Below are 25,777 nucleotides of genomic sequence, written 5' to 3' on the forward strand. Positions count from 1 at the left end.
TTTTTATGAATCTGTTTTTCTTTGAAAATGTGCTCAAATCTAAAATTTACTAATCTCGGCACCCTGGAGGATTTCAAAAACTTTTTGCTTACTTATAATGGGTACGATCATGGTAAATTTTGTGTCATTAATATTGTTCACTTCAACATACGTAGCTTAAGAGCTAATTTTGATCGACTTATGGTGTTCTTGAATGAATCTATCAATTATATTGACGTACTTGTTCTTTCTGAGGTTTGGGTTTTTGAGGATGAGGGTGATTACTATAGATTACCAAATTATAATTTATTTACAAGATACAGAGAATATAACAATTTGGGTGGTATCTTTGTCCATACAAAAAAATCTCTTCAATTTGCCGAATTCTTCCATCTTGATGCAAACAGGTGAATTAATAGTTATTCAAGAACCCACACTAAAATTTATCATCCTGAACTTATACAGATCACATTCATTCCCAGCAATACAATGTGTTGATGAACTTGATGCAATTTTAAAAAAAATATTAAATACAGAGATGTGTTATTAATTGGTGATATAAATATAGACATTCTTAACACAAGTACTGGTATTCAATCCGATTATCAGGATATGTTATCTGGTCATAGATTCACCCCTTTAATCGTATAAAGGCCAATGTTCCATAAATGGAACATAGTTTTTATTTAAAAAAATATCGGATAAAAATTGATTCAAACATTTCCAATTTTTTATCATATATAGAGGAGAGTTCAAAGTATTTTTTGAAATAAATTCAGAAACTTCAGGTTGATATAAACATTTTTGACAGAATTTTAAAATTTGACATTTTCTGGGCATTTTTCCCCCATTTCGATTAAAATTTGCCAAAATTTCAATTTTGGAGTAAATTGAAAATTATTTTGTGTTTCTACCCCTTAATATATCAATCAAAGTAAATCTATTAGTTTCTTTATACTGTTAAACATTGAAGAGCTACGCTGGTTCAAATATGCATGTTCCATTTATGGAACATTGGCCTTACAAGAGAGCTGGATTCTAGGGATGTCTAATGTGCAGTGCGCTGCTTCGATTTTCCCGTTCGAACTTCAGGTTGGTTGTCATCGTTCGACATGTGTATAGGGGCTAATTTTGGGTAATATGACACAGAGGAATGTTCTCTCTGGGGTGGATTGTTTATATTGGGTGAGTACTTTTTTGTTCTTGCATTCTTAGAAATGTATGCTTTTGCGAACTGCAGACTAATCAAACCAAGTTCAACAATCCTAGATAGCCTTGTTGTATTCAGCTGAGTGTAACCATATTAAAAAGATTTCACATTAGAGAAGAAGCTGTAGGATATTTAGAAACTCTTTCAAATTCCGCATTAGAGGATGTAAATATTTGCCAATTACGGGCTAATGAAAATGACATCACGAATGAAGATGATATTGTTGAAAATGATGTATATGAAATGCTAGGTAATTTTGCTTATTGTTTATAATTTTTATTAATTGCATTTTTAATTGGGTTGCTGTATTTTTGAAATATATGACATCCATATTTTTATGGGCATCTTTTTCTCAGCCACCTCGTTGGGCATTTTGCCTGTTGTGGCTTTGTATTTGTATCTTTGTATTGTATAGGTGTTGGAAAACTCCTGAAATTTTGTTTTTCAAAAGATTTAGGCAGAAAAAAGACCAAAACATAAGTGTAACACTGAAGTTTCAAGAGAAGGCAAAACAGTTTTGAGCAATCCGAAAAAAAAAATTATTTGCATGGGATTAAAAAATTCTTTTTAGAATCTGAACAAAACCTCAGCTCTGGATTCCATTGGAAAAGATTTGCCATATGACCATTATAGCACATTGGATAATTCATTCAGAGTTGCGAGAAGGGGATCATATTTTGCATTTGGAATTTTGAAGACAAGTGGCAGTGGACCTTCTACGATCGAAGGAGGGGTTAATTATTTATCCAGGTCCACGTTGTCAACTGATGTCAGGTCATCTGATGGCCATTATATTGTGTCTGCAACGCAAGGACGGTGTGCAGTTTGCCAAAAATGTGTATAAATGCTACCAATGGGACACACACACACACATTTTTATGTTAAAAAACCGGTATGTGTTACGAATTTGAATTTGTAGTAGGAAATAGAAAATTTCGTGTGATAACTGTACTCCAGAAATAAATAATCGTAAGAATAAAAGTGATACCACTTTCACCTCTCTCCAAGTGCAAATGTTCCATTTACGGAACGATCACATCTTCATTCGTAACTCAATTAAAATAAAGGAAATTTCTTCAACTATTTTAACTACAGACCTAACAGTTCATTATCCAATTTCATGTAATCTGAAATTTTTATCGACTAGTCCCAATACTGATAATACTAACAAACACTTCAAAAAAACTGATTTGACTGGTATTTCAGATTATCTACAACATTATAATTTTGTTTTTACAAGTGAAGGTTCAGGATTTGTTTTTGTTGAAATGATCTTTAAACTTGAAACCACATAGTTAACAATCACACAGTAACTAAAAAGCAACATAAACCATGGATTACCCCAGAATTAGTTGATCTGACTAAGATAAAACAAAAACTTTTTTTAAAATCTAAAAAATACCCATTTGACATCTTAATGCAAAATGCTTACAAAAACTTTACAAATTATCTCAAGAATCAAATTAAAGCAATGAAAAGAAATATTATTCAACTCAATTTTCAAACTGCGCTACCTCATCCGAACGTTGGAAATTGATAAACACAATACTTGAATCTGATAATAAAAAAAAATCATACACTGCTTTCTGAGACTAATTTACAATTGCTAACAAATAATTTTAATTACCACTTTATAAATATTTCACAGCAAAATCATGAACATGGTGATAGTTTTGAGCAATTCATTACTCACAGTGATAAATCCCTTTTTCTAGCTCCCACTGACAGTAATGAAATCCATAGAATAACAAAATCACTCAAAGACAATGCCTCTTGTTACAATACTTTAACTACACAAAAATTCTCAAAAGTCTTCCTGAATGTATGTTTCAACTACTGGCAGATTTAATTAATAATTGCATTGAAAGAGGAGAATTTCCTGAATCACTTAAATCAGCTATTGTTATTCCTGTTTTTAAAAGCGGTGACCCAAATAACATTAGCAACTACAGGCCTATCTCAATATTATCACCTATCTGGAAATTAATTGAAACGCTAATTAAAGACAGGATTTATTCTTTTTTAAATAACAATAAATTATTTTCTAATAATCAGCATGGTTTTCTCCGTAATAGAAACACGGAATCTGCTCTTTTAAACTTTTCTGAATACGTCTACAGGAATATTGATCAATCCAGAAATACAATAGGCATTTTTCTTGACATAAGAAAAGCATTTGACAGTGTAAATCATAAAATATTGTTATCAAAACCGTATTCCTATGGAATAAGGGGCAATGCTTTCGATTTTCTCAGATCTTATCTCACCAACAGAACTCAAAGTCAAATGCAATAATTATTTAAGTAATGCCATGGAAATAATCAGAGGAGTCCCACAAGGATCTGTAATATAGGACCATTATTTCTTATCATTTTTATCAATGATCTCTGTAATTTGAATATTAAAGGTAAAATCATCACATTTGCTGATGATACTGTAATACTTTACTCAGAAGATGACCTCCCAACACTTATCAACAGTATAAATACTGACCTAATAATAGTTCGTAATTGGTTCATTGCTAATGATCTAATCAATGTCTCCAAAAGTAAATTTATCAACTTTTCCTTACAAAATATTCCACCTATTGCCTATGACATAATTTTGCATGAACCAATTTGCAGTATCAATAATTCATGTAACTGTCAACGTCTAGAGCAAATATCCACCATAAAATACCTTGGTATTTATATGGATCAAAATTTAAAATGGCTCTCGCATTGTAATTATTTAAAATTTTAACTCTGTTTCATTATTTACAAATTTATAATCTGAAACTATATGTAAACCAATCTTTTTTGTTAACGTATTATCATTTAATGTTCCAATCACACTTTATGGTCTGCCACTCTTGGGTAGTGATTATCTTACCACTCCTTTAATTTCCTTACAAAAAAAGCTATTAGAATTTTGATGGGAAATTACATCATTTTTTCAAATGAACTTTTTCTACACCTAAATATCCCACCCTTAATGCATTTATATTTTTTTAGATCCATACTTATAATCAATAAAAAACAGTTTGCTTTACCCTTGAATTCGTCACGAACATCCAATAGACATAATTTTGTATACTCTCTGCCTTTTAGTTCATAAAAATATTCTCAAAAAACATTTTAGCTTCTTCATTCCTAAATTTTATAATAGCCTTCCAAATGATCTTATACAGCCATCCACATTTTCGATTTTCAAAAAACTTCTTAAACAATACTTATTGCTCAAATTATTTCAAATAGTCAATATTGAAAATTATACTTTTGATTTCGTCCTCAGATTCACACTCCCTTCTTTGCTACAGATTGACTTGCCATTCCAACTGGTTAATTTCTCATTTGAAATTCCCTTGCTGTCAACTCTGCTGTACTATTTCAAATCATATTTTATGGATTTTTTTTATATAAGTAATAAAGCACTCCTGCCTGTTGTATCATTATATTCTATTTTATATATAACTTATTTATTATATATGTGTGTGTATATTTTGATTTTTTTTCATTTTATCATGATTTTTTTTCTCTCCAAAATGACTAAACACTGTAAGTCATTTTGTATTGTCAATTGTTAGTGTTTATAAATTAAATTTTCATTGTAACAACCAGTATGGGACCTGGGTGTCTCCTTGGTGGTTTTCATTAATCAAATGTAATATTTTTATTAACCTTACATTAATTAATAAATTGATTTGATTTGAGAGTGTAAATTTATATTAAGTCATGTTTTTTAAAGAGTTTTTATTTTTTTTTGAAATAGTCAAACTTTGTTATGGTGGCATTCAAGGAATGATTGAGGTGTGCTAACTGAAGTTACTGTAACTGAGTTTGACTATAGCATATTTGTTGTAAAAAAAAAAACTTTTTTATAGGTGCTTTGTTTTTAACCTTTATTGTTCATTTTGTAATTGAAGCCAATCATGAACATTTTTGTTTTCCCTCTCAACATTAGGGGCCCTGCAAGTGAGTGGTATGATGCTCTGTGCATACATCTGCGTCACAGCTGCAGTGTTCGGAGGTGGTTTGCTAATAACGCGTTATTCAGTCATCCTCAAAGGTTTTGCGAATACCTTCTGGAGTGTCCAACATCAGAGGTAGATTTTTTTGCTGCGGATTACATGACCATTTTGAAAAAATAGTCAGATTAAAAAAAGCATAATATAAAATACTTCTGAAGTAGAAAATTGTGTTCAGTGAACGAGATTGTTGACGAAACGTTTTTTGTGAGTGTAAGATCATTGAAGAGACAGTTTTACTGTTTTGTGCATTTCTCTTTCCCCCCCCCCCCCAATATATGATGCTTCAGACGTATTATCTTAAATGAAATAATTGGAAACTTATGTAAAACACCTGTGTTTTCCCCTTCCCAAACATGAAGTATTTCTATTCTGGAAATCGTAGATTCATAGATCAGTATGTGAGACTTGTCATGCAAATGAGTGTTTCTTATTTCAATAGGTCCGTAGTGCCTTCATGAGGATAATAGTCTTTCTCGCTCACTTTTCATTGGCTGATGGTGCCTACACTCCTCCCATGTTTCCACCTTCAGGTAAATAATATTTATAGTTTTTACAATAATATAATGAATAACATATTTATTCTGTATACAAACAATTCTAGACAAAGTTGATCAACTAGATTAGTAAACTATTACTCTTCTCTCTCCATTAGTAATGACAGTTTTCACATGTTGAAAGAATGTGATGGGAATGTACTCGTAAAGAGTCTGCAGATAACTATTGAAATACTAACTGATGAAACAACACTTCATTTACATAATGGAAAATATTATTTTGTATTAAATACAAAGAACCTGCAGGTTTTCATAATGCATGACCAGAGCTGGACAAATCTATTGCCCAGGCATGTTAAAATTCCATTTGGGCATTTATTTTTTAACATGCCCGATGCAAGCATGTAAAAATCCAAAAATTCAAAAAGGGGGGGTTTAAGGTTTTATGGAAAATTTTGAGTTAAAAAAAATCATAAATGTGGGAACCCCCCCCCCCCCACTTCAGGACCTCTGAAAACCTGTGCATAAGCTGACCCCAAAAAAATCTGTGCATTTCAGAGAAAAAAATTCTTATATTTTCATGCAAAATGAATATCTTAACGGAAATTTGCAATAGAAAATTATTCAAACTTTTTCATCTGTTCTAAGTCTCCAAGCTCATGGTAATCCATCAGATCATCATCAGGGATGTGGCATCTTCGTTTTTATCTTCATCCGGGCTGTCTCATCAACATTGTCACTTTCAAAGAGGATATCGTCTTCAGTTCCGTCCATCGCATTGCTGATGCAACACTTTTTGAATGATCCGATGATGATTTCTGTGGAAACAGAATTCCACGTCTCACGTACCCATTAGCACACTAGGCCAATGTCAGATTTCTTCAAGGCACCACTTTTTCTTTATCATCAGAACTCATCCATTCGATCCACAAATCCCTAAAACAGCTTTGAAAGGCTTGTTGATGCTCACATCTAATGGCTGTACAATCTATGTTAGTCCAACTGGTATCAAAGCCAATCATATTTTCGATTTCTTTCCCTCATCTTTGGCATTATCGGTTCTGTGGCGTTTGAACATATCTTATACCAATAATGCTGGTTTCTCGAGCACTGTTACAAACATCACTACTGATTGGGGGGGGGGGTTCGATATTTTCTCCTCAAAAATTTACCCGAGTATAAGCCGACCCCCCGCCCCCCACTTGAGGAAAGAATTTTTCCACAAAAAACTTGGCTTATACACGAGTATATAAGGTATATATTATTATTTAAATTCTTCAGTAAGTATTTTCATCAATAGATGGCAGCACATTTGTTCTGAATGTGTGGGGGAAATATTATGAAATGGGAAATTTCGTTAGGCCACACTGTAAAAGTTTTATTTAAGTTCTTTTACAAAATTTGACGAATGAAACCAATAATGAACTTTTCATTCATTTCATTTCATTCCGTGCACCGCCCAGGCTCTATCAACCATTGTCAATTTTAGCCATTGTCCGGATGAGGGGCTGGGCGATGTCGGGTGCTTTATTATGCATATAAAATATAAAATACATGAACATTGAATATAAAAACACATTATTTAAAAAAAAAAAAGTATATACACATTTAAATATTTCTATTATACAATATACAATTTATTCCGATGAGCTCTTCTGATGTCCTTTCCAGCTTTATTGAGCCCGAGCCCCCTGTTCCTCTCTGTGGCCAAGCGCCAGGTCCTGAACCATGTTTTCCCTCATTGGCTTGTTGGCTCGGGTGAGCCCTCCGCTGTGTCCAGGCCAGGTCCTGGACCATGTCTTCCCTCGTTGGCTTGTTGGCTAGTGTGAGCCCTTCGTGTCACATTGGTCCGACCAGGTGCCAGGTCCTTCAGCATGAGGGGAGGGGGTTGTTCGATTATTCAAAAGCTCCTCAGCTTTTAGTTGGGTGCTTCACAGTTTAAACACTGATCATTGGGACTTTGTTTCTTTATTACTCTTTCACTGGATCATCCTATTTGAAGTCAGAGTCTTCCCATATTTCGACCGCTTCTTCTCTCTCCGATTGCTCTCCCTCTGTGTCGTATTCTTCGTCTTCTAATTCTTCTATTTCCTGGGAGAGTACCCTATCAACGCTGCCTTCGGCTTCCGCCCTTGCTCTCAGTCTTTCGCTCCTCCTCAGTTGTTGCGTTTCATGTGGAGTCTGGATGGTCTCATCCCTCTTGGTGTGGAGTTGTTCCTGGTTGGCCTCTAGGAATTTAACCAGGTCCTTGATGGTTTCCAGGGCTTTTCCATCTCTCTCCATCCTTTTGAACCATTCATGCTCCAACTGAGGGAGCGGCTTAACCAGGTGGAACTCTGAGATCTTTTCGCACTCTGTTGCGTAATGCAATGGGCTTCAGACTCCTCCACACAGGCACTTGTCATTGTTTGAGATCCCGAAGCGGAGGAAGTGGGTGGGGAACGGCCCGTGGCCCGAGAAGAATATTGTCTTCTCTCTGCTCCAAGATCTCTCTCTCCACTGTATTTTGGGCAGGACCCTGTGGATTAACTTCCCATGTGTGGCGGGGTGGTCCCAGAATTTCTGCCACTCTCCAAGGATGTGAATCTTTATTATCCCTTTTGCAGTCGCTGCTGGAATCTTCTTTTCCAGGAGGATCGTACGGCTCAATGTTGCTGCCTTGGCCAATCGGTCCGCCTCCTCATTCCCTTTTTCTCCGACATGGCCACGAACCCAGTTCAATTGGATGTTTGGATTTTTTAGTAGAGCCCTGCGGACGGTCCTGGCGTCCTCGTGTCTCGTGAGGGGTTCTCTTATGGCTTCCAGGCTGGATCGGCTGTCTGTGTATACTTTGGACTGGGTCGTTGTGTTTTCCAAGCTGCTTACCGCTTCTCTTAGAGTGAAGAGCTCCGCCTGGAAAATCGTGCACCCTGTCAATATCCTCTGCTTCCACTTCTGGGTTACTATGTCATCCTCGTATCTCACGAAGGCAGCACCCGTTCCATCCTGGGTTTTAGAACCGTCTGTGAATATGGTGGTTCCTTCGTATGAGATAGGGCCCGTTTCTTCCAGGGTGATGATCTGGCTCTCCTGGATGTCGGTGGCGGGGTGCACATCCCAGCCTATCCTTCTCTGCTCTAGCTCACTCCACTGGTATTGGGTCTCCCCCAGACTAATGTTCCTCTTGAGTCTTGTCACCATGGCTGCTTTGGCCACATACTCCGTCTGAAGACTCAGTGGGGGAACTCCTGTGATGGCCTGCATGGCTGCTTTTGACGTCTTGTGGTAGGCTCTTATGAGAAGGTGCAGGAAACCTCCCTGCAGGCTGTCCAGCTGCCTCTTGAGCTTCTCTGATGGGTCCTGGTACCACGTAGCAGCTCCGTATGTTATTATCTTGATAGCCACCTGGTCGTACAATATCCTTCAGAGCTTCTGCGTTAGTCCCCATCTTGGGCCTGCCATGCTCGCCAATGTTTGAAGGTTAGCGTTCGCCTTGGCTCCCTTTGTTTTTACGTGTGATATCCAGTCCAGGTCTTTGTCCAGAGTGACCCCAAGATATTTCATCGTCTTCTTCCATGGGATCCTGGTTCCCTTCATCCTTATCTTGGGTCTCTTGATTCTTGAACTGTACCACAGGTAAGAACTCTTTTCGATTGCCGGCTCCAGATCGTTGTTGTGTAGCCAATTGGTCATTTGATCCAGAGTCCTGGTGGCCTTTCCTTCCATCTCTTTCCATTTCTCTGTGGCCATGACTATGAGTATGTCATCCGCAAAGGCCTGGACTCGTACTCCCTCTTCCCAGGACTGTTTAAGCAGGCCGTCCACCGTGACGTTCCACATAAGGGGGCCCGAGCACGAGCCCTGCGGACTACCTCTCGTTTGGTCATGTTCCACGAGCTCACCTCCCAGCTCCATGCCCACTTTCCTGTCTTTCAGGAGATGCATCAAAGTCTGTGTTAGATCTTGTGGTGCGGGAATCTGGGCAAAGATCTTTCTCAGGTTGGTGTACCGAAGTGCATCGAATGCGCCCTTTATGTCGATGGACACCAGCGCCACGTGCTTTCCTTGTGTCCTGGCTTCCTTGATGTTGTCGACAACGTCACAGAGTGCTTCGTCCGCCGATCTTCCCATTCTAAAACCATATTGGTTCTGGTGCAAGTATTGGTGTCTCTCCAAATGGTACATCACCCTCTGGACTAGGATCCTTTCCAGAATCTTTCCGGCGTGTGAGAGCAGGGTGATTGGATGATACGACTTTATCTCGTCCACTGGCTTTCCTTGCTTTAGGATCAGAATAACCTTTTCCCTCTTGAAGACCTTGGGAAATCTCCGCAGCTCTAGACACTTGTTGTAAAGCGTGGCCAGGAGCTCCGGGTGCTTGCCATTAATCGCCTTCAATATGGGCACGGTAAGCCCGTCCGGGCCCGGAGCCTTCTTGTTACCTGTCCTGCTCAGCGACCGCTGTACTTCCTTCTGGGTGATGTTCGGTTCCATCGGGCCAATGGGGGGCTCTTGCTGGTTCTGGCCCTTTTCTTCCTCCTCGTCTGCTTCTCTCCCCAGCTCCGCCTCGTCAGTCGGGTACAGGGTTCTGAGTTGCCTGGCTATGGCCTCTTCCATCGTCTGGTCTTCTTCTCTCATGATGATCTGGGCCGTGTTTTCTCTTCTCTTGGCCGTCACTCTGTAGACGTTGCCGAAAGCATCCGTGGCCTTTTCACTGTACTGACGCCATCCTTCAGTCTTCGCTTTCCTGAGCATCTTTGTGTACTGTGCCTGGTGTTTCTTGAATTCGATGCACCTGGTTGTCTTGAGTTCTTCTTTCGCCCTCTTCCATTGCCTGTGTCTGGCTTGCAGGTGCTTCCTCTATGTTTCGAGTTGCTGCGTCCACCAAGGTGCCACTTTCTTGGTTGGTGGTTCTTTCCTTGCCAGAGTCTTGTCCGCCATTTCTCTGAGGCAGTCTAGGACCTTTTCAGCGGCTTCGTCGAGAGTTTCTCCGTTGTCCGCTCTCATGATCCTTCGCAGGAGCTTAGGGATCTTGGCCTCCACCCTCTTGACAAATTTTTCCAGTCTCCTGATGGACGAGCTATACCTGGGTTTTGGGGGTACAAGACCTTCCGTACGCCACTGGAAGTGGATGTATTTGTGAGAACCATGGGTGACTTCATCTCCGACATGCCATCTTTCCAGTTCTCTGGTGTCCTTCCAGAACGTCTGGTCCGGCCACCCCCTCTTCTCATTGTGCTCGTAGGTCGGTACTACATTGCCCCTGCTGGCCACTTGGAGTTGGAGTTCCATCGTCAGGTTACGGATCGACCTACCTCTCTTGTCATCCTCCCTGTAATTCCAGTCTGAGTGGTGGCCGTTCAAATCAGTACCGATTATCGTTGGTTCTCCCCACTGGCTGAGAACTACCTCTTTGATCTCGGCAAGGGTTTCCTGGATTTCAGCTTTCGGTGAGGGGTAGCTGCTCATGATGACTACCTCCTTGCCATTGACCCTTGCTTTGATCGCTGCTGTGTGCTGACCCAGCTTCAGTGTGGCCGCTTCTATATTCTTATTGCAGAGAATTACAGCTGCTTTGTTGTTCTGGGATTTCCACTTTCTCCACGCCTGCGGCATGCCTTGCAGTGCACCCCTCGCTGTCCACGGCTCCTGGATGAGGAGGACATCTACTTGATTAGCCGCTACTTGTTTCTCTGGTAGGTATGTGGTTCGTCTGGCCCTATCTGCATTAAATTGCAGAAACTTGAGTCCTTGACGCTGGGCTACTGGTGTCTGGATGTCAACTGGACGTGAGGTTTCCTGACACCTATCTGCTGTAGGCACCGTTGTGCTGCCATCCGTTTCCATATCTTTGTACTAACTTTAGGGTGTCTTGGGCGCCTAATTTTTGTCAGGTGCTCCTCACTGGGGCCTCACCTTTCTTCTGAAAGTGACAGTTCTAATCGATGGGTAGGTTCCAGTACGGTCCCTGACATCTTCCACTGTCGTGATTGATCTGGACAATAATGAACTTATCTGTTGTATTCACTGGAGTATAACTGATATACTCTTGAGATGCATTTGTCAGGGTTAATATAATACCAGCTTTAAACTAGGTGGCCTTCACAGATCAAAACTCTGAGGAAAAATTTTCCAAAGTCGGTCTGTATGAGAAATTCCTTAGTGTTAGAGAAAATTTTGAGGTTTTAGTAAAAGAATAATTTAATTTTTTTTTATTATTTAGTACACAATGCTTAATTTTCTATATTGTGTGCATATTTTCACCAACAGATTACAGCATACTCATTTTGAATGAGTGGAAAAAATTTTGCTCAAAAGGAAGAGCTAAGCAATTTTTTTTCGGGCATGTAAAATATTGATTCAGGCATGTATTTTTTTTAATTAATTAATTTAATGGGAATGTAATTTTTTTTTATATTTTCCCAGCCCTGGCATCTACGTTTTTACCTGATTGAGCAATAAAACTGTGTTTTTATATATGCACAAAGAAAAATGTACACGCAGATAAGAATGGTGTGAAATTTGAAATGAAATGAAAATAACAAAGTCAGACAGTAGAAATGTCTCATCTATTCAAATAAAAGCTCAATACTCGTGTCACATCTTGGAACGTCAAATTTTATTCACTTATCTATTTTTTTAGTTTAAATTGTGTCTAGTGCTAGTCAGAAAGTTTGTCAATTCATATGTATGAATTGCTCTAAGTAATCAAAACTAATTTTTCTTCAGCCATTCCATTCCATTTAAACTCGACATTGTCTGATCACTTGCTGTTGGCAGTCCTGAACTTGTTGAAGAAAGAAGTGTCAGAACATGGGCGTCATCTCACGCAATATTTTAACCTGTTTCTCATGTATGCCTCTTTGGGAGTTGAAGAGGTCAGTATTTGTATCAGTAATTATTTGATTTTATGTGTGTGTGTAGGGGGTTACATTCAATACCTGCCACTTGTATTAAAAAATGCATAATTTTGTGTATGTGCAAAGGGTCCTTTAAATGTTCGTTACTGCAGCCAGTTTGAAGATAAAAATTCAGAATTGCCTTTGCACATAAGAGGTCATATTCTTTCCATTTTATATCTTGAATTTGCCTGTAAATGTCTCAATTAACAACTTTTTGTTTGTTGCTGAGCACGTATGGCTGTGATTTCACTAATTTGTTAAAATGTTTTGTTTGCATTTATTTATTTTTTACCTTGAAGTTAGCAACCACGATTTTTTTCCTTACTGTAGTTATTGTAGGATCACATAAAGATGGATATATTGTTCCGAATAATTTTTCACAAGACTTCGAGATTGTAAATCAAGTTCATTGCAATCAATCATATTCTACAAAATTCTATTTTACAGTTTCCAAGTTGGCGGTGCCACCGTATGGAGGTGTGAGAACCACTGTCGGGAGGGACGGGACCTTCCAGAATGTTCTAACCAATCGCACCTTTCTCCGATAAACTGAAACTGGTATCAACTCTTGTTGCCAACAGAACATTGTGATAAAGAATTACAGCATCTATCGTTTATAGTTCGTAACATTGCCCCTCTTAGAATTGTTCGTCCCGACAATTCAGTCCTTATATCGACAGGTTGCATTCATTGTGGTAAGAGGCCAGTCTGTTGGAGTGAACCACCTTGCATTTCGGGGATGACGTCTTCTGGATACAAGCTACGACGTCGCTCAGTCTCCACTACTCTGTAGGGTCCTTCTCATGACGTCTGAAGTTTCGGGCACAGTCCTTTCCAGCGCTACGGGTTCCAGAGACAGGTGAGGTCTCCTTCCTTGAAGTCATTAGACATGGCCTTTGCATCGTAGCGGTTTTTCATCTTTTCGGAGCCGATGTTGATCCTGTCTCTGGCGATTCGATGCATGTCCTCGAGGTGCTCCTGGAGTCCCTGGACATATTCTTTCGGTGGAAGAGAAGCATCCGGCGGTTGCCCAAACAGCAGGCAGCCGAAGATCTTGTCCCATCAGCATTTGTGCTGGGGAAAATCCGCTGCTCTCGTGGACGGCAGTTTGGTAGGCCAGCAGGAAAAGCGGTAACTTTGCGTCCCAATCCTGTTGGTTCTTCAACACGAAGAGCGAGAGATGATTCAGGATGGTTCTGTTGAAACTCTCTACATTCCCATCGGATTCCGGGTGGAGCGGGGTTGTTTGCATCTTTTCCATTCCTAGAAGCTTGCACATGCCATCGAAAATCGCTGAAGTGAAGTTCCTTCCCTGGTCGGAATGAATCAGCATAGGGACTCCGAATCGAGGCACCCAATTTCACTCCAAAACTTCAGCCAGCATCACTGCTTCTTGATCAGGAACGGGATACGCTTCCGGCCACTTGGTAAAACAGTCCATGGGGACTATGGGTTCTGGGTAACAGTCCGAGGATGTCCAGGGCGATTCTCTCCAATGGCGCACTGATGTTGTAACATTGGTGGCAGGCTCGGGTGTGCTTCAGAGTTCCTTTGCGAGTGGCGCAGTCGTTGCAGTTCTTGCACCATTTATCTACATCTGTCCTGGTCCATTATCGGTCGTATGTCGGGATCTTCTAGCTGGGTCTTCTGGGTGTTCTCGTTGCTCCAAGGATCGTCACTTGAGACTTGCAATGTTACCTGTCTTACTATAGGGTTCACGGCCTGTACTTCTCTTCAGCCTTGATGCAATGATGACAATTCTGTGGACGCGGTCTTCTCGATAGGGCATCAGCATTTCCATGTGCGAAATGACTATTGTGACTCCGGTTATTTATACCTGAAAAGGAAGTATCCAACTCCTGGAACCGACCATCTCAAAAATATATTACCCAATTTGCATAGTGAAACAGATTTTTATAGCAAGTCTCTCAAAATAAAATTGGCAACAACAATAATTCAAAATGGCGACGCGATCAGGATCGCACATTTTTTCAGACTATGAACTATGAAAAGGTCCAGGGTAAAGAACCACTGATGTCCAGAAAGTGTGTCAAGAGTATCGTCGATCCTTGGCAGCGGATAACTGTCTTTCTTGGTGACGTCATTCAATCTTCTTAGTCGACGCAGAATCTCGTGGAATCGTCTGTCTTTCTCACCAGCACGATTGGCAACGCCCATGGACTCGTTGATAGCTCTATGATGTTGCTGACTTGCATTTCCTGTAGTAGTTTACCAACTTCTTCTTGCTTGGCAAACGGAAGTCTTCTAGGATGTTGTTTAATTGGTGAATGGTCCCCTGTGTCGATGTGATGCTGCGTTAAGCTGGTTCAGCTTGCACGTCTTCTCTTTTCCAGATCCAGTTGGGCGTCTTCTATCAGGTCCTTGACCAAACTTCCGGAGTCCTCTGGTTGATTTCCCGACAAGTCACGGACTACACACGTGGCGGAGACACACTTAGTGATCTCTTCGCCCTTCCGAATCTCCTTCGGCTTGTCGCTAATATTGACTAGTCTGACAGGGACAACATCCTTTGATGAATCCACCAGAGCAGCGGCAATCAGCAAGCCATTCTTGGTTTCGCTAGGAAAGTCCACCAGTCCGAGCTGAAAGTCCCTGGCCGTCCCGGCTGTGCCATGTATGATGCTTTCCATTCTGGGTGGAATCGTGATGTCCTGAACAGCCAATATTTTCCAGGGATGGGTCTCTTCGCTGTCATACCCGAAGAGGGCAGCATGCTCTTTTGTCGTGTGCAGCTAGTTATTCTTCAAGTCAAGGGAGATCCCATATTTCCTGAGAAAGTCCAATCCTATAATGCATGGGTCTTGTATGTCAGCTACGAAGATGGTGTGGTGATAGGGGACCGCAGCGAATTTCACAGAGGCTTCCCATGCATGGTCATCTTGTCCCCGGTAACAGTCTGTAGCGTTAGTGAAGGTGCCACGTATCGGAGTCATTATCGTAATTTTTGAGCCAAATTGGTTTGAACGATGCTCATGTTGGCTCCAGTGTCGATGACCATCTGGCAAGGAAATCCGTCAATGTCACATTCCATGGTCTGCACTGCTCAGCTGCGAGATATGGTAGACACTTGATGTGGCATCTCCTCCTCGGGAGATGGCAGCGTTTCAGTTTGACGGCTCAGAGCTCTGGAAGGTGTCCCCTCTCTTGGGAACTGTCATTGTGCAGGACCTTCCTCGTGGCACCTCCAGCAGACCAGGGTCTTGTTTTTTTTCGATTCTCTCGGTCGTTCTTTCAACTTTTTGATATCTGCCGTAGCATCCTCCGCAACAGTGCCGCGGACTACTCGTTGCTCTCGTCTCGAAACTTGATGGGCTGCTTCGAACTTCATGGCGTAGACGACGGCGCTCTTGATGTCCTTGTATTCCCCCAGACGCAACGCTTGTTGGATATCTGGATCCTTGACGGCATCGACGAATCATTGTAGGGTCAATCCCTGTCCGTCAGGCAATCTGGGTACGCCAATTGCGAGATCCTCTCGATGTTCATGGCCAGTTCTTGCAATGTTTTACCGGTCTTCTGCTGCCTGGTCTTGAGTTGCAGCCGATGGAAGTCCTTGAGATAGTTTTCTCTAAACCTTAGCTCCAGTGCATGCGTCAGAGCTTCATAGCTGGAGCGGTCCTCAGCAGCGAGCGTCTGAAGCACTTCGGCAGCTTCCCCTCGAAGAGCGGCAGCTAGGTGAAAGGTCTGGAGAATGCAGTCCCATCTGTTTGCAGAGGCAATCTCGAGTTGCATCTTGAAGATCGATCAGGATGTCTTTCCGTCATACCTCAAGGACTTGATGTTCGGCCGCATGACGTCAGCTACGGCTGGCAGGACCTGGTGAGTGTCCGCCGTAAACGAAGGCTCTTGATTTCTATTTTCGTGTTCCAGTATCCTTTTTGAGAGCTTATCGTCGACAGCACTCATTTCCTGGGAAAGTTCTTTCACGGTTATTCTGTCCACCCTGCTTTCAACAACAGCGATATCTCCCTTCACTCCAGCAATTGATGTGGTGGTGTCTTCTTTGACGGCAGCGATGGACATATTTACAGCTGGACATCGTCTTTCATGGCAGCAATGGAGGTGGTGACATCCCCCTTCACAGTAGCAATGGACATGTTGATGGCTGCGCTCATAGCCTCTATCCTGCCATTCACAGCAGCAATGGAGGTGGTGACATCGTCTTTCATAGTTGAGGTCGCTGACAATCTTCTTTTCGATGCCTGATTTCATCTGGGCCATCACAGACATCGGTTGATTCAGTTGTTTTCGTATTTCATTCATGTCCATTCTTCTTGTCTTCATGCAAGTCTTGAATTATCCCACTTCTGACACCAAATTGTTTTGAATAATTTTTCACAAGACTTTGAGATTGCAAATCAAGAAGCGGTTTGACGGACAAACACAGATTTATTTACAGAACAGCAATTTACATGTATTTACAACCTAATCAGAGAGGTAACAACTTTCTCGCAAAGTTCAATCACAACTAACTTTTCATCGTATTTCTCTCTTCTTCTTCGAGCCTTGTGAGCGCCACACTATTTATAACCCTGGTAGAAACTTTGAGACACAGAATGTTCTACAAAATTCTATTTTACAGTTTCCAAGTTGGCGGCACCACCGTACGGAGGTGTGAGAACCACTGTCAGGAGGGGCGGACCTTCCAGAATGTTCTAACCAATCGCACCTTTCTCGGATAAACCTAAACCGATATCAACCCTCGTTGCCAACAGAAGATTGCGATAAAGAATTGTGCCATCTATTGTATATAGTTCATAACAATGTTTTTAAAGTAATATTACTTCAACACATTTATTTTATATGTAATTTTTGAGGCTTTGTACACCCTCTTTAGGGCCCCATATAAGCAGTACGATTCCAAATATATATTTTTTAATGATTCTTCCAGCTTTCTATATGTGAAAAAAATCAGACTCAAAAAAAAAAAAACCACATTTAAGGGTTAAATGATTGATGATAGTTTTGGTTTTTGAATATCATAAGTTTTGTAACCTGTATGCATGTTAATGATGCTTATAGAATTAGATACAATAAATCTTTCAACATAACACTCTACAAACCAGGGGGGGGGGGAAATTGCTATATCGAGAAGCACCATCCATGCACCACCAAATTTATGCAGTTGTTGACATTTCCTGAATCACAGTACTACGTAGTACCAATAGCAAATGTACTTACAAGAAATCATTGGCCTAAAAAAACTAATTGATTCGATTATCAATAAAATTCAGTTAAGTATTTCACCCAGTAAAGCAGTTTATACAGCACCACACTTTTGTTCCAAACAAGAAATATCAACTTCATTAACTCTTGTTGGGGGGGGGGGGGGGAGGAGATAGTGCAAAATAAATGTCACTGGGTGCTCTTCAAAAAACAGACAACTACTAGCAAGGTGTTTAAAATATATTGTAGGTTATAACCTACGACCAAACATTGTAGATTCTACTATGATTTCCGAATTCTCCTGTATCATCAGTGGTCATTTTCGTCATATACAGTCAAACCTCGTTAATGAGTCACTCTTGGGAGAGCAAAAATATGACTTAGTAAGCGGAGTGACTCGTTATACGGAGTAAGCCATAGCTGTGCCAAATCCTGCCTGAGGACAACTGGGACTTTTAAAGAGTGACCCGTTAAGTGGGGTGACGTATTAACCGGATGACGCACTAACGAGGTTTGACTGTATCACTTCAGCATCCTCTTGTATAGACCTCAGCCAAACAATATTGCATAAATAAATTTAGAGACATCACACTGTGGATGATATATTCATGATCTGATTCCAATATTAACAAACGGTTAAAATTAAAAATATTTAATATTGAGAAAAAACTATTTTACTCTGGTTAATTTCACATAATGAGAAAGACAAACTATATCACTTGTGTGAGAGCAACACACTGAGAAAGAAGTAGGTCATGTGAAACAGTTTGGCTTGTCCCCATTTTTCCCTCTGACACCCACGTGTCAAGAGGTGCGTTAAGGGGCGAGAGATGACACCACAGGACTCTCCCACCAATTCACAACTTCATGATAGTGGAAAGTGAAAACATATGCTTCTACCGGATCTTGTAGTTGTGAATGATGTAATCGATCGTTGTGAATGATGCAGATCGGAGTGACTTCACTGCCGCAGATTTCGCTAAAGGCGCTGGTGATTCTTGAAGCATATGGGCTGGTTTCAATTGATCAATGGAGATCTACTTTTTGCTTGACCTCATCTGAAGGTGGAAAAATTTTGGCTTCCTCCCAAGAACTGCGAAGGGACCAGCATATGGCTGTTGCAGGGGACACAGAATATGGCAGACAAAAACGTGTGAAGCTTTGGATAGGTCATTAGGGATGAAAACTTTGAGCTGTGATCCAAAGCAGGTTTTGGTTGAATCTGTTGGAAGTGCTCCCTCAGGTTATGTAGGGTCTGTTCTGTGACTTCGGGCCTGAAAAAAAGAAAGAAAAACTCTCTAGGCAAGTGAAGATTAGTACCATATACTAGTTCAGCTGGGGAAGTATTTGTCTTTCTTGAGTGCAGTTCAAATGCCGAGCATGACCGCTGGTAATTTTTCAGTCCATCTCTTGGTAGAGTTCAAACTTCATTTGAGAGCTTCTTTCAGCTGTGTATGGAAGTGATCGATCCTCCCATTGGATAAAGGATGGATCACTTTTGAAATTGGGACCTTGATCTTTCATGATAACATTTGGTATATCAAATCTGGCTACCCAGCCTGAAAAAAAATTTTCAGCCACTGTTTGCACTGATTGATCTTTCATTGGAATAGCCTATAAATATAGCACTAAAAATGGTGTATATATATACATGCATTGAGTACATGTTCTTTGCCCCCCCCCCCCAAGAAAAAGTTGAAATGACGTCCCTGGTGAGAAGGTATGAATATCCTTGTGATGGAGGTAGAGGTGCAATGATATTGAGATGTACATGACTGAATCTATCACAACACAAGGTAAGGGAAAAGATCATGTTGGTGATTTAGTGTGACGGCTGATTTTAGAACATTGGCACTCCATTCATTCTTTGCACCTCTGTGAACAGTCCTTCTCCAAAGACTTCCATATGTAGTGTTTCTTTACTGCAGCAAGGGGGTGCATGTAAGAGGCGAGAGATGATGCCACAGTTATTTTGAATGAGACACACAACAAACAAAGTATTATATCAGTTTCAAAATACAGTGCACACCGTGTAGTAGAATTACAGATAATGCTATCATTCGGATGTTATCACTTTTGCTGGGTATGAAATGGGCCAATATCATAACGTGAGAACAAATTTGTTTATCGTTATCAAAACTTTGGTTTATGTTAATTGTTTTTCCCGTCAAAAGTAGTTTGTTTTTGTATATTTTTGAAGCTAAAGTTGATCCAGACTCATTTTTTCCCTTATAAGTTATCGTTATACAAGACTATGCAAGAGGTCAGAAAGTTCCCTTATTGGCAAAAAATTTCTGTACTCTGTTCAGAATGTTCTTATTGGGCCATAATAACTGCTATGATCCATGTACCTATAGTGCTTCTTTTGCAATTTCTTTCCCATAGAGAAGACATGTGTAAGGTAAAGACTTTCCTATAGTGAAAGCAAAAAAAGGTTAAAAAAACATTTCCCTTTCTATGATGTGATCACATTAAAGCACTGTATTTTCAAAAGCAATGTTATAGAGGGATTCATTGTAGTGTAAAAGATATAATTATATTTATTCATTTATTTAAAATACAAACTGTAGGCAAAAGCCCAGTTACAGTTTGCATATATGAATACAAGATAAAGATAAAAACATACGTATATACAAAATAAAAATTAAAAAATATACATCATCAGTATCACTGAATTTTTTAAAACATTTTAAATAATATGGAGGAACATAAAAAAAAGATTACGGCATCTAAGCTTGATCTGTGGCCAATAAAAAGTATTAAGGTTTAGCATATCAGGTGCATCAATATCAAAGTGAAGAATTTTTACAAAAAATCTAGTAAGGGCCTGGAGACAGTGAGTTTCAAGTGAATCATAACTGAACAATGAGCGAAGTATTCGCTTGGTAAGTAATGATTATATGACTGATGTTATATGAATGTTATATAAAAAGCAACTGCAGACAAGATTTGAAATATATATATATAAAATGCTCGTAGAGAGATCTATTGTTAACAATCACCTCAACCATTTCCTAGAGATGTTTCATTGTGTATGTGTATCAATTTTTGCAGAGGATGCAGTTATTGGAGCTGAATGTTCCTGCGACATTCATGAAAGTTGCATTGGATGAAGGCCCAGGTCCACCAATCAAATACCAGTATGCAGAGTTGGGCAAACTGTATCAGGTTGTGAGCCTGTTAATAAGATGCTGCGATGTTACCAGCAAGTGCCAGTCATCCCAAGCGGTAACTGTTTTTTCCCCCTTTTTTTCAGTTTGTTGTTATTTTTCCCAGTTTCAGCTCTGAAACACATATTGTGTCTTTTATACCTAGTGCCCCCTTCCCGAAAAAAAAGCTGCCTTACTTTAAAATTAAATAACTCCGAAAATGGAGAAACAATTAAACAAGTGGTGTGTTTATTTTGAAAGCCATAAAATTCTGATACAGATACCATAAAGTTTTAAAATTAGTTACAAATTTTGCTGACAGGTCGTAGTCGCAGTACAATATATAGAAATTATTGTGAGCACAGAGTCTCTGATAGTCTTCTGATAGTTTTGCTTGTGAAATGTGTTAGCATATTGAAGGAAGTGAATTGTCATGTATTCCATGGAACATTTTTTTCTGGTACTCAAGTATAACCGGTTAAATTGCACAGCAACAATACATGGTTTTCAATCCTGATTCAAAGTTGCAAAGGTCCTGCAGCGAACACATTTTGCCAGCTTTTTGATAAATTTCAATGGACAGGCAGCAGGGTTTATGAGTGAATGGGAAATGTTGGCCCCATGTGTGATCTGCAGTTTCTCGTGTAAATGCTACAATAGTTTCTGTGGTTATTCAGTATAATCTGAGGAAATTCATTCGAAAAGTTGCAGCGTATTCTGAATTAATGCGATCCAGCACACACACAATACTGAGGAACACCCTACACTTGGTTCTGTTCCAGTGCCACCAAGCAATACCAAATTGAGCTGTATGAAAAAAAGAAGAGTTTGCGAATGATATGCTCACAATGATTGACCATGATGGATTCGCACGATGTTGGTTGTGCATATGGTTCACAACTAAGACCCATTTTCACTTGGATGGTTACTTGAACAGATGGAACTGGTGATTTGGGAATTATGAAAACCTGTATTTGGGTCAAGCACGGCCACTACATTCCCCAAAAGATACTGTGTGGGCTTCAGTATCCAGCTAATGCATTGTTTGTGTTTGTTTCTCTCAAGAAAAAAAATCACTACGGAACAGTATGTTGCAGTTTTGGAACAATTTGTGACTACAATACAAGCATTGGAGGATTGACCAGGCACTTCGTGGTTCATGTAAAATGGGGGCCCGACCACCCTGTACCCAGGTCTTTGGACCTTGCTGGACCTTCTTACTTAAGCAGATACATGTTCTTTGAAGGTTGGGGGTGGAGGTTCACACAGGTTGTGCATGGTGGTCTGGAAGAAAATGTCTACATTTTCCCTGTCGCCCTATGTACATTCTCAAATGGCAATCCCAATCAGTGGTATATACAGAATTGAGGGGGCACAAAAGGCTTGGGGGGTTGCAATGAATTTCTTAAAGAGAAATTTTGAGTTCTTAGCCTTCAAACAGCATTGAAATTAAAAAAAAAGATTATCATAATAACATGAAGGTATTTTATTTTTTGAAATATTTTTTTGCATCAAAAATACATTTCTGATTGTCTGGGGAGCATGGGGTATTTGTGCTTCCCTTCCCGTGCACATCTCAAATATGAGGTAGCAGAGGCAGAGCTGATGAAATTTTGCTGGCAAGGGTAGGAGGCCAAAAAGGGTTAAAAATCTACTGATACGAGACGTATAATACTTGAATGGCCCCACAATCATGGATTGGCCTCCATACTCATCTGATCTCACCTTTTGCAACTACTTTTTGCAGGGAACATTGAAGGACACTGCTTACCAGATCTGTTTATCACAACACTAGATGAGCCACCTGTCAGCAACACTTGTAACTAATTTTGAAACTTCTGTATCAGAATTTTATGGCTCTCAACATTAGCATACCACTTATTTTATTGCTCTATCCATATCTGTTAACAAGTTATTTAATTTTAAAGTAAGGCAGTCCTTTGTGGGACACTAATACAAATACAAGGCCACAACTGGCAAAATGCCCAACGAGGTGGCGGAGAAAAAGATGCCCATAACAAATATGGATGTCATATATTTCTAAAATACAGAAACCCAATCAAAAATACTATCACATAAACGATAAACAGTATATACACTGCTGGCCACCCAAATTGCAACACCAAGAAAGACAAGAGATATCGCAACAATATTTATTTTGTAGATAACATGTTGACCAAGCATCAAATGATTAAATTTATAGACTTCTGTGAAGTGTGGTTCCTGCCAAAATCAGTAGCCAGAGTAGCCGCCATTGTTGGAGATCACCGCTGCCACACGCCTCGGCATTGATTGATTCAAAGAGACTTTGGATGTGTTCTTTGGGTACAGCAGACCAAGCAGCTTCCACGCATTGCCAAAGTTGATCTGGTGTGGCAGCTGGGGATGTAATCTGGGTCAATCGTTGAGCAACCATGGACCACATGTTTTCTATCGGCGAAAGATCCGGAGAGCGAGCTGGCCAGGGAAGCAATTCAATCTGGCAATTGACGAAGAACCTTTGGACAATGCGTGCCACGTGTGGTCGCGCATTATCCTGTTGAAATATGGCTGTGGGCAAGCCCTGAAGGTAAGGAAGGACAACTGGCTCCAACACCTCGGAGATGTAGCGCTGGCTTTTTAAAGTACCAGCAATGCGTACTAGAGGAGTGCGAGAGTGATATCCAATACCGCCCCATACCATAATACCCGGTGCAGGACCAGTGTGGCGGTGCATAACGCAGCTGTTCAGCATCCTCTCTCCACGGTGTCTCCAGACTCGAATCCGACCATCGTGGTGTTGCAGACAGAAGCGTGACTCGTCAGTAAAGACAATTTCATTCCATTGTGCCGTCCACATCCTTCTTTCATCGCACCATTGGCGGCGGAGATGTCTGTGGTTCTGCGTCAGGGTAGACGAAGCAATAGACGTCTTGCGGACAGACCACTCTGCTGTAAATGGCGTCGAATGGTACGTGCAGACACTGGATGATGCGGTACAGACTGAATGTGCTGTGCTATGGTTCGTGATGTGGCTGAGCGATCCGTCACTGCCATACGCACAATACGCCTGTCATCACGTGAAGTGGTGCACTGAGGTGGATGCGATCAAACACGTCGGTCCGTCGTACCCTCCTGCATCCAATGATCACATATCCGCATTACAGTTGTTTGGTTTCGTCCAACACGACTACCGATTTCCCTGAAAGATAATCCACAATCTCGGTAGGCCACTATCCTTCCTCTGTCAAACTCGGATACTTGATCAAAAGAAGATCGCTGTTTTCTACGAGGCATAATTGATCGTTTTTTTGAAAAAACCACAAGAAAAACACAATTGCCGTACTTCAAATCGTCGAAATCTCCAAGCCTTAAATAGCGTTTTGAAGTGGCGCCACAGGCGCGCGTGATGTGCGTCTGCGCTGAAATTCTAATCATTTGCATATCTCACCTCCGCTAATGCATGTTGTAAATTTCATATTATTTGCATGCTTCCTTCAGGGTGTTGCATTTACGGTGTCCAGCAGTGTACATGCATGATAACAGTGCCCATAAAATGTATTTATGGGTGTCTTATTCTATACCATTGTTGCATGTTTCCTCAATTTATTCTGTATCTTTTGTTCATCATGTGTGCAGTTTTATTTTTCTTTTTTTTCTGCATATATGTGTCAAGATTTGAAGTCTAGTGTTGCAAGGATACACCAGACTGCTCACATACTCTGGATACTTCAGACACTTGGATTATAATATAGGTTTTTGTATAGCATAGATTTTTTTGAATGATATGTTTAATTTACATGTATTTTTCTTAATGATATGAAGGGTGCTGCACCATTGCCCAATCCACATGCTGGTGATCAAGTCTGTCAGGAATATCTAATGCCTATTCAGTCAGAAGTAGCCGATATTTTGTATAATAATACTAGGTATGACTAGTTTTACTTTTTTTTTTAAACTAATGTATTATAAACATGGTGTTTATAGTTTGTATAACAATTTTTTTAAAGGTTACTTTACTCTTGGTACATGGGATTGCTAATGTCATAAATAAATTAGTTGTAAATATTTTAACCCTTTCTGTGGTTTTTAAATTTCGCTGATCCGCATTATAACTGCCACAGTGAAAATCACTAAACCGTCTGTAAAATGCCATGCCTTTGTACAAGAAAAAAAATTTCCCCTATTTTTTGCAGGCAATAGTGATTCCCCTTCCCCAACTCAAATAAAAATGAAATGCTAAAGCTTTTTATCATATTATTTATACTGTTTATTATTATACTGTTATTTTACACATGCTCCTATACTACTCCAAATGGGGAAGGGAAGAAACAGTATATATGTCAAATATTGTCTTTTTTAAAAAAAATATTATCAAAATGGGAATAAAAGCTGGCTCCGGCCACTAGCAGTTGATCTACAGGTTTGGGGGGGGGGGGGGAAGTGGTAAACATGCTTGAAAGGAAGAAAAAACATCATAGTATCTGGGTTCGTCATTGCCAAAACATTAACTGCTGAAATACAAAGCATCAAGTTAGGTGAGATATCTTGGCAAAATGCCACTGAGAGGGTTAACCAATCAATGGGGGAGGCAATATGTATCCGGTCAAGAAACCTTTCTATTTTATGAGTGGCAAGCCCATATATTTTGTAAATATGATTCCTCAATACAGCCCATTTTCCTCCCCCCTTATTTTGTACCCGCTGAAAATCGACGAAACCTATTTCGTCGAAAAAAAGATATGGCATTTTGAAGGGGGGTTTTTTATTATTTCTGTCATGCTGATCAGGGTTGATAGCTATCAGTCAACTGCAGTGTGAGTTATTTGGTTTTTTTTTCAATAGGCATTAAATCAGAGATGATCATGTCTTTGACAATTGAAGTAGGA

At 40.1% G+C, this 25,777-nt stretch overlaps 1 protein-coding gene across 2 annotated transcripts in view; it reads left to right on the plus strand.

Moving 5' to 3' along the window:
* The window catches only part of faf (ubiquitin carboxyl-terminal hydrolase-like faf), a 189,568-nt gene that overhangs the window by 153,903 nt on the left and 9,888 nt on the right, over positions 1-25,777 (plus strand). For both annotated transcript variants that reach the window (XM_089254411.1, XM_089254412.1), the window contains 5 exons: positions 5,132-5,273; positions 5,638-5,728; positions 12,401-12,549; positions 20,815-20,988; positions 24,714-24,817. In XM_089254411.1, coding sequence (XP_089110537.1) covers positions 5,132-5,273; positions 5,638-5,728; positions 12,401-12,549; positions 20,815-20,988; positions 24,714-24,817 — 660 coding nt within the window. The remainder of the gene's footprint in view (positions 1-5,131; positions 5,274-5,637; positions 5,729-12,400; positions 12,550-20,814; positions 20,989-24,713; positions 24,818-25,777) is intronic.

This window comes from Pholcus phalangioides, unplaced genomic scaffold (assembly GCF_987345545.1).
Source record: "Pholcus phalangioides strain wild (caught in Gottingen) unplaced genomic scaffold, Ppha-v1.0 ptg000041l_1, whole genome shotgun sequence".
NCBI classification, from domain to species: domain Eukaryota; kingdom Metazoa; phylum Arthropoda; class Arachnida; order Araneae; family Pholcidae; genus Pholcus; species Pholcus phalangioides.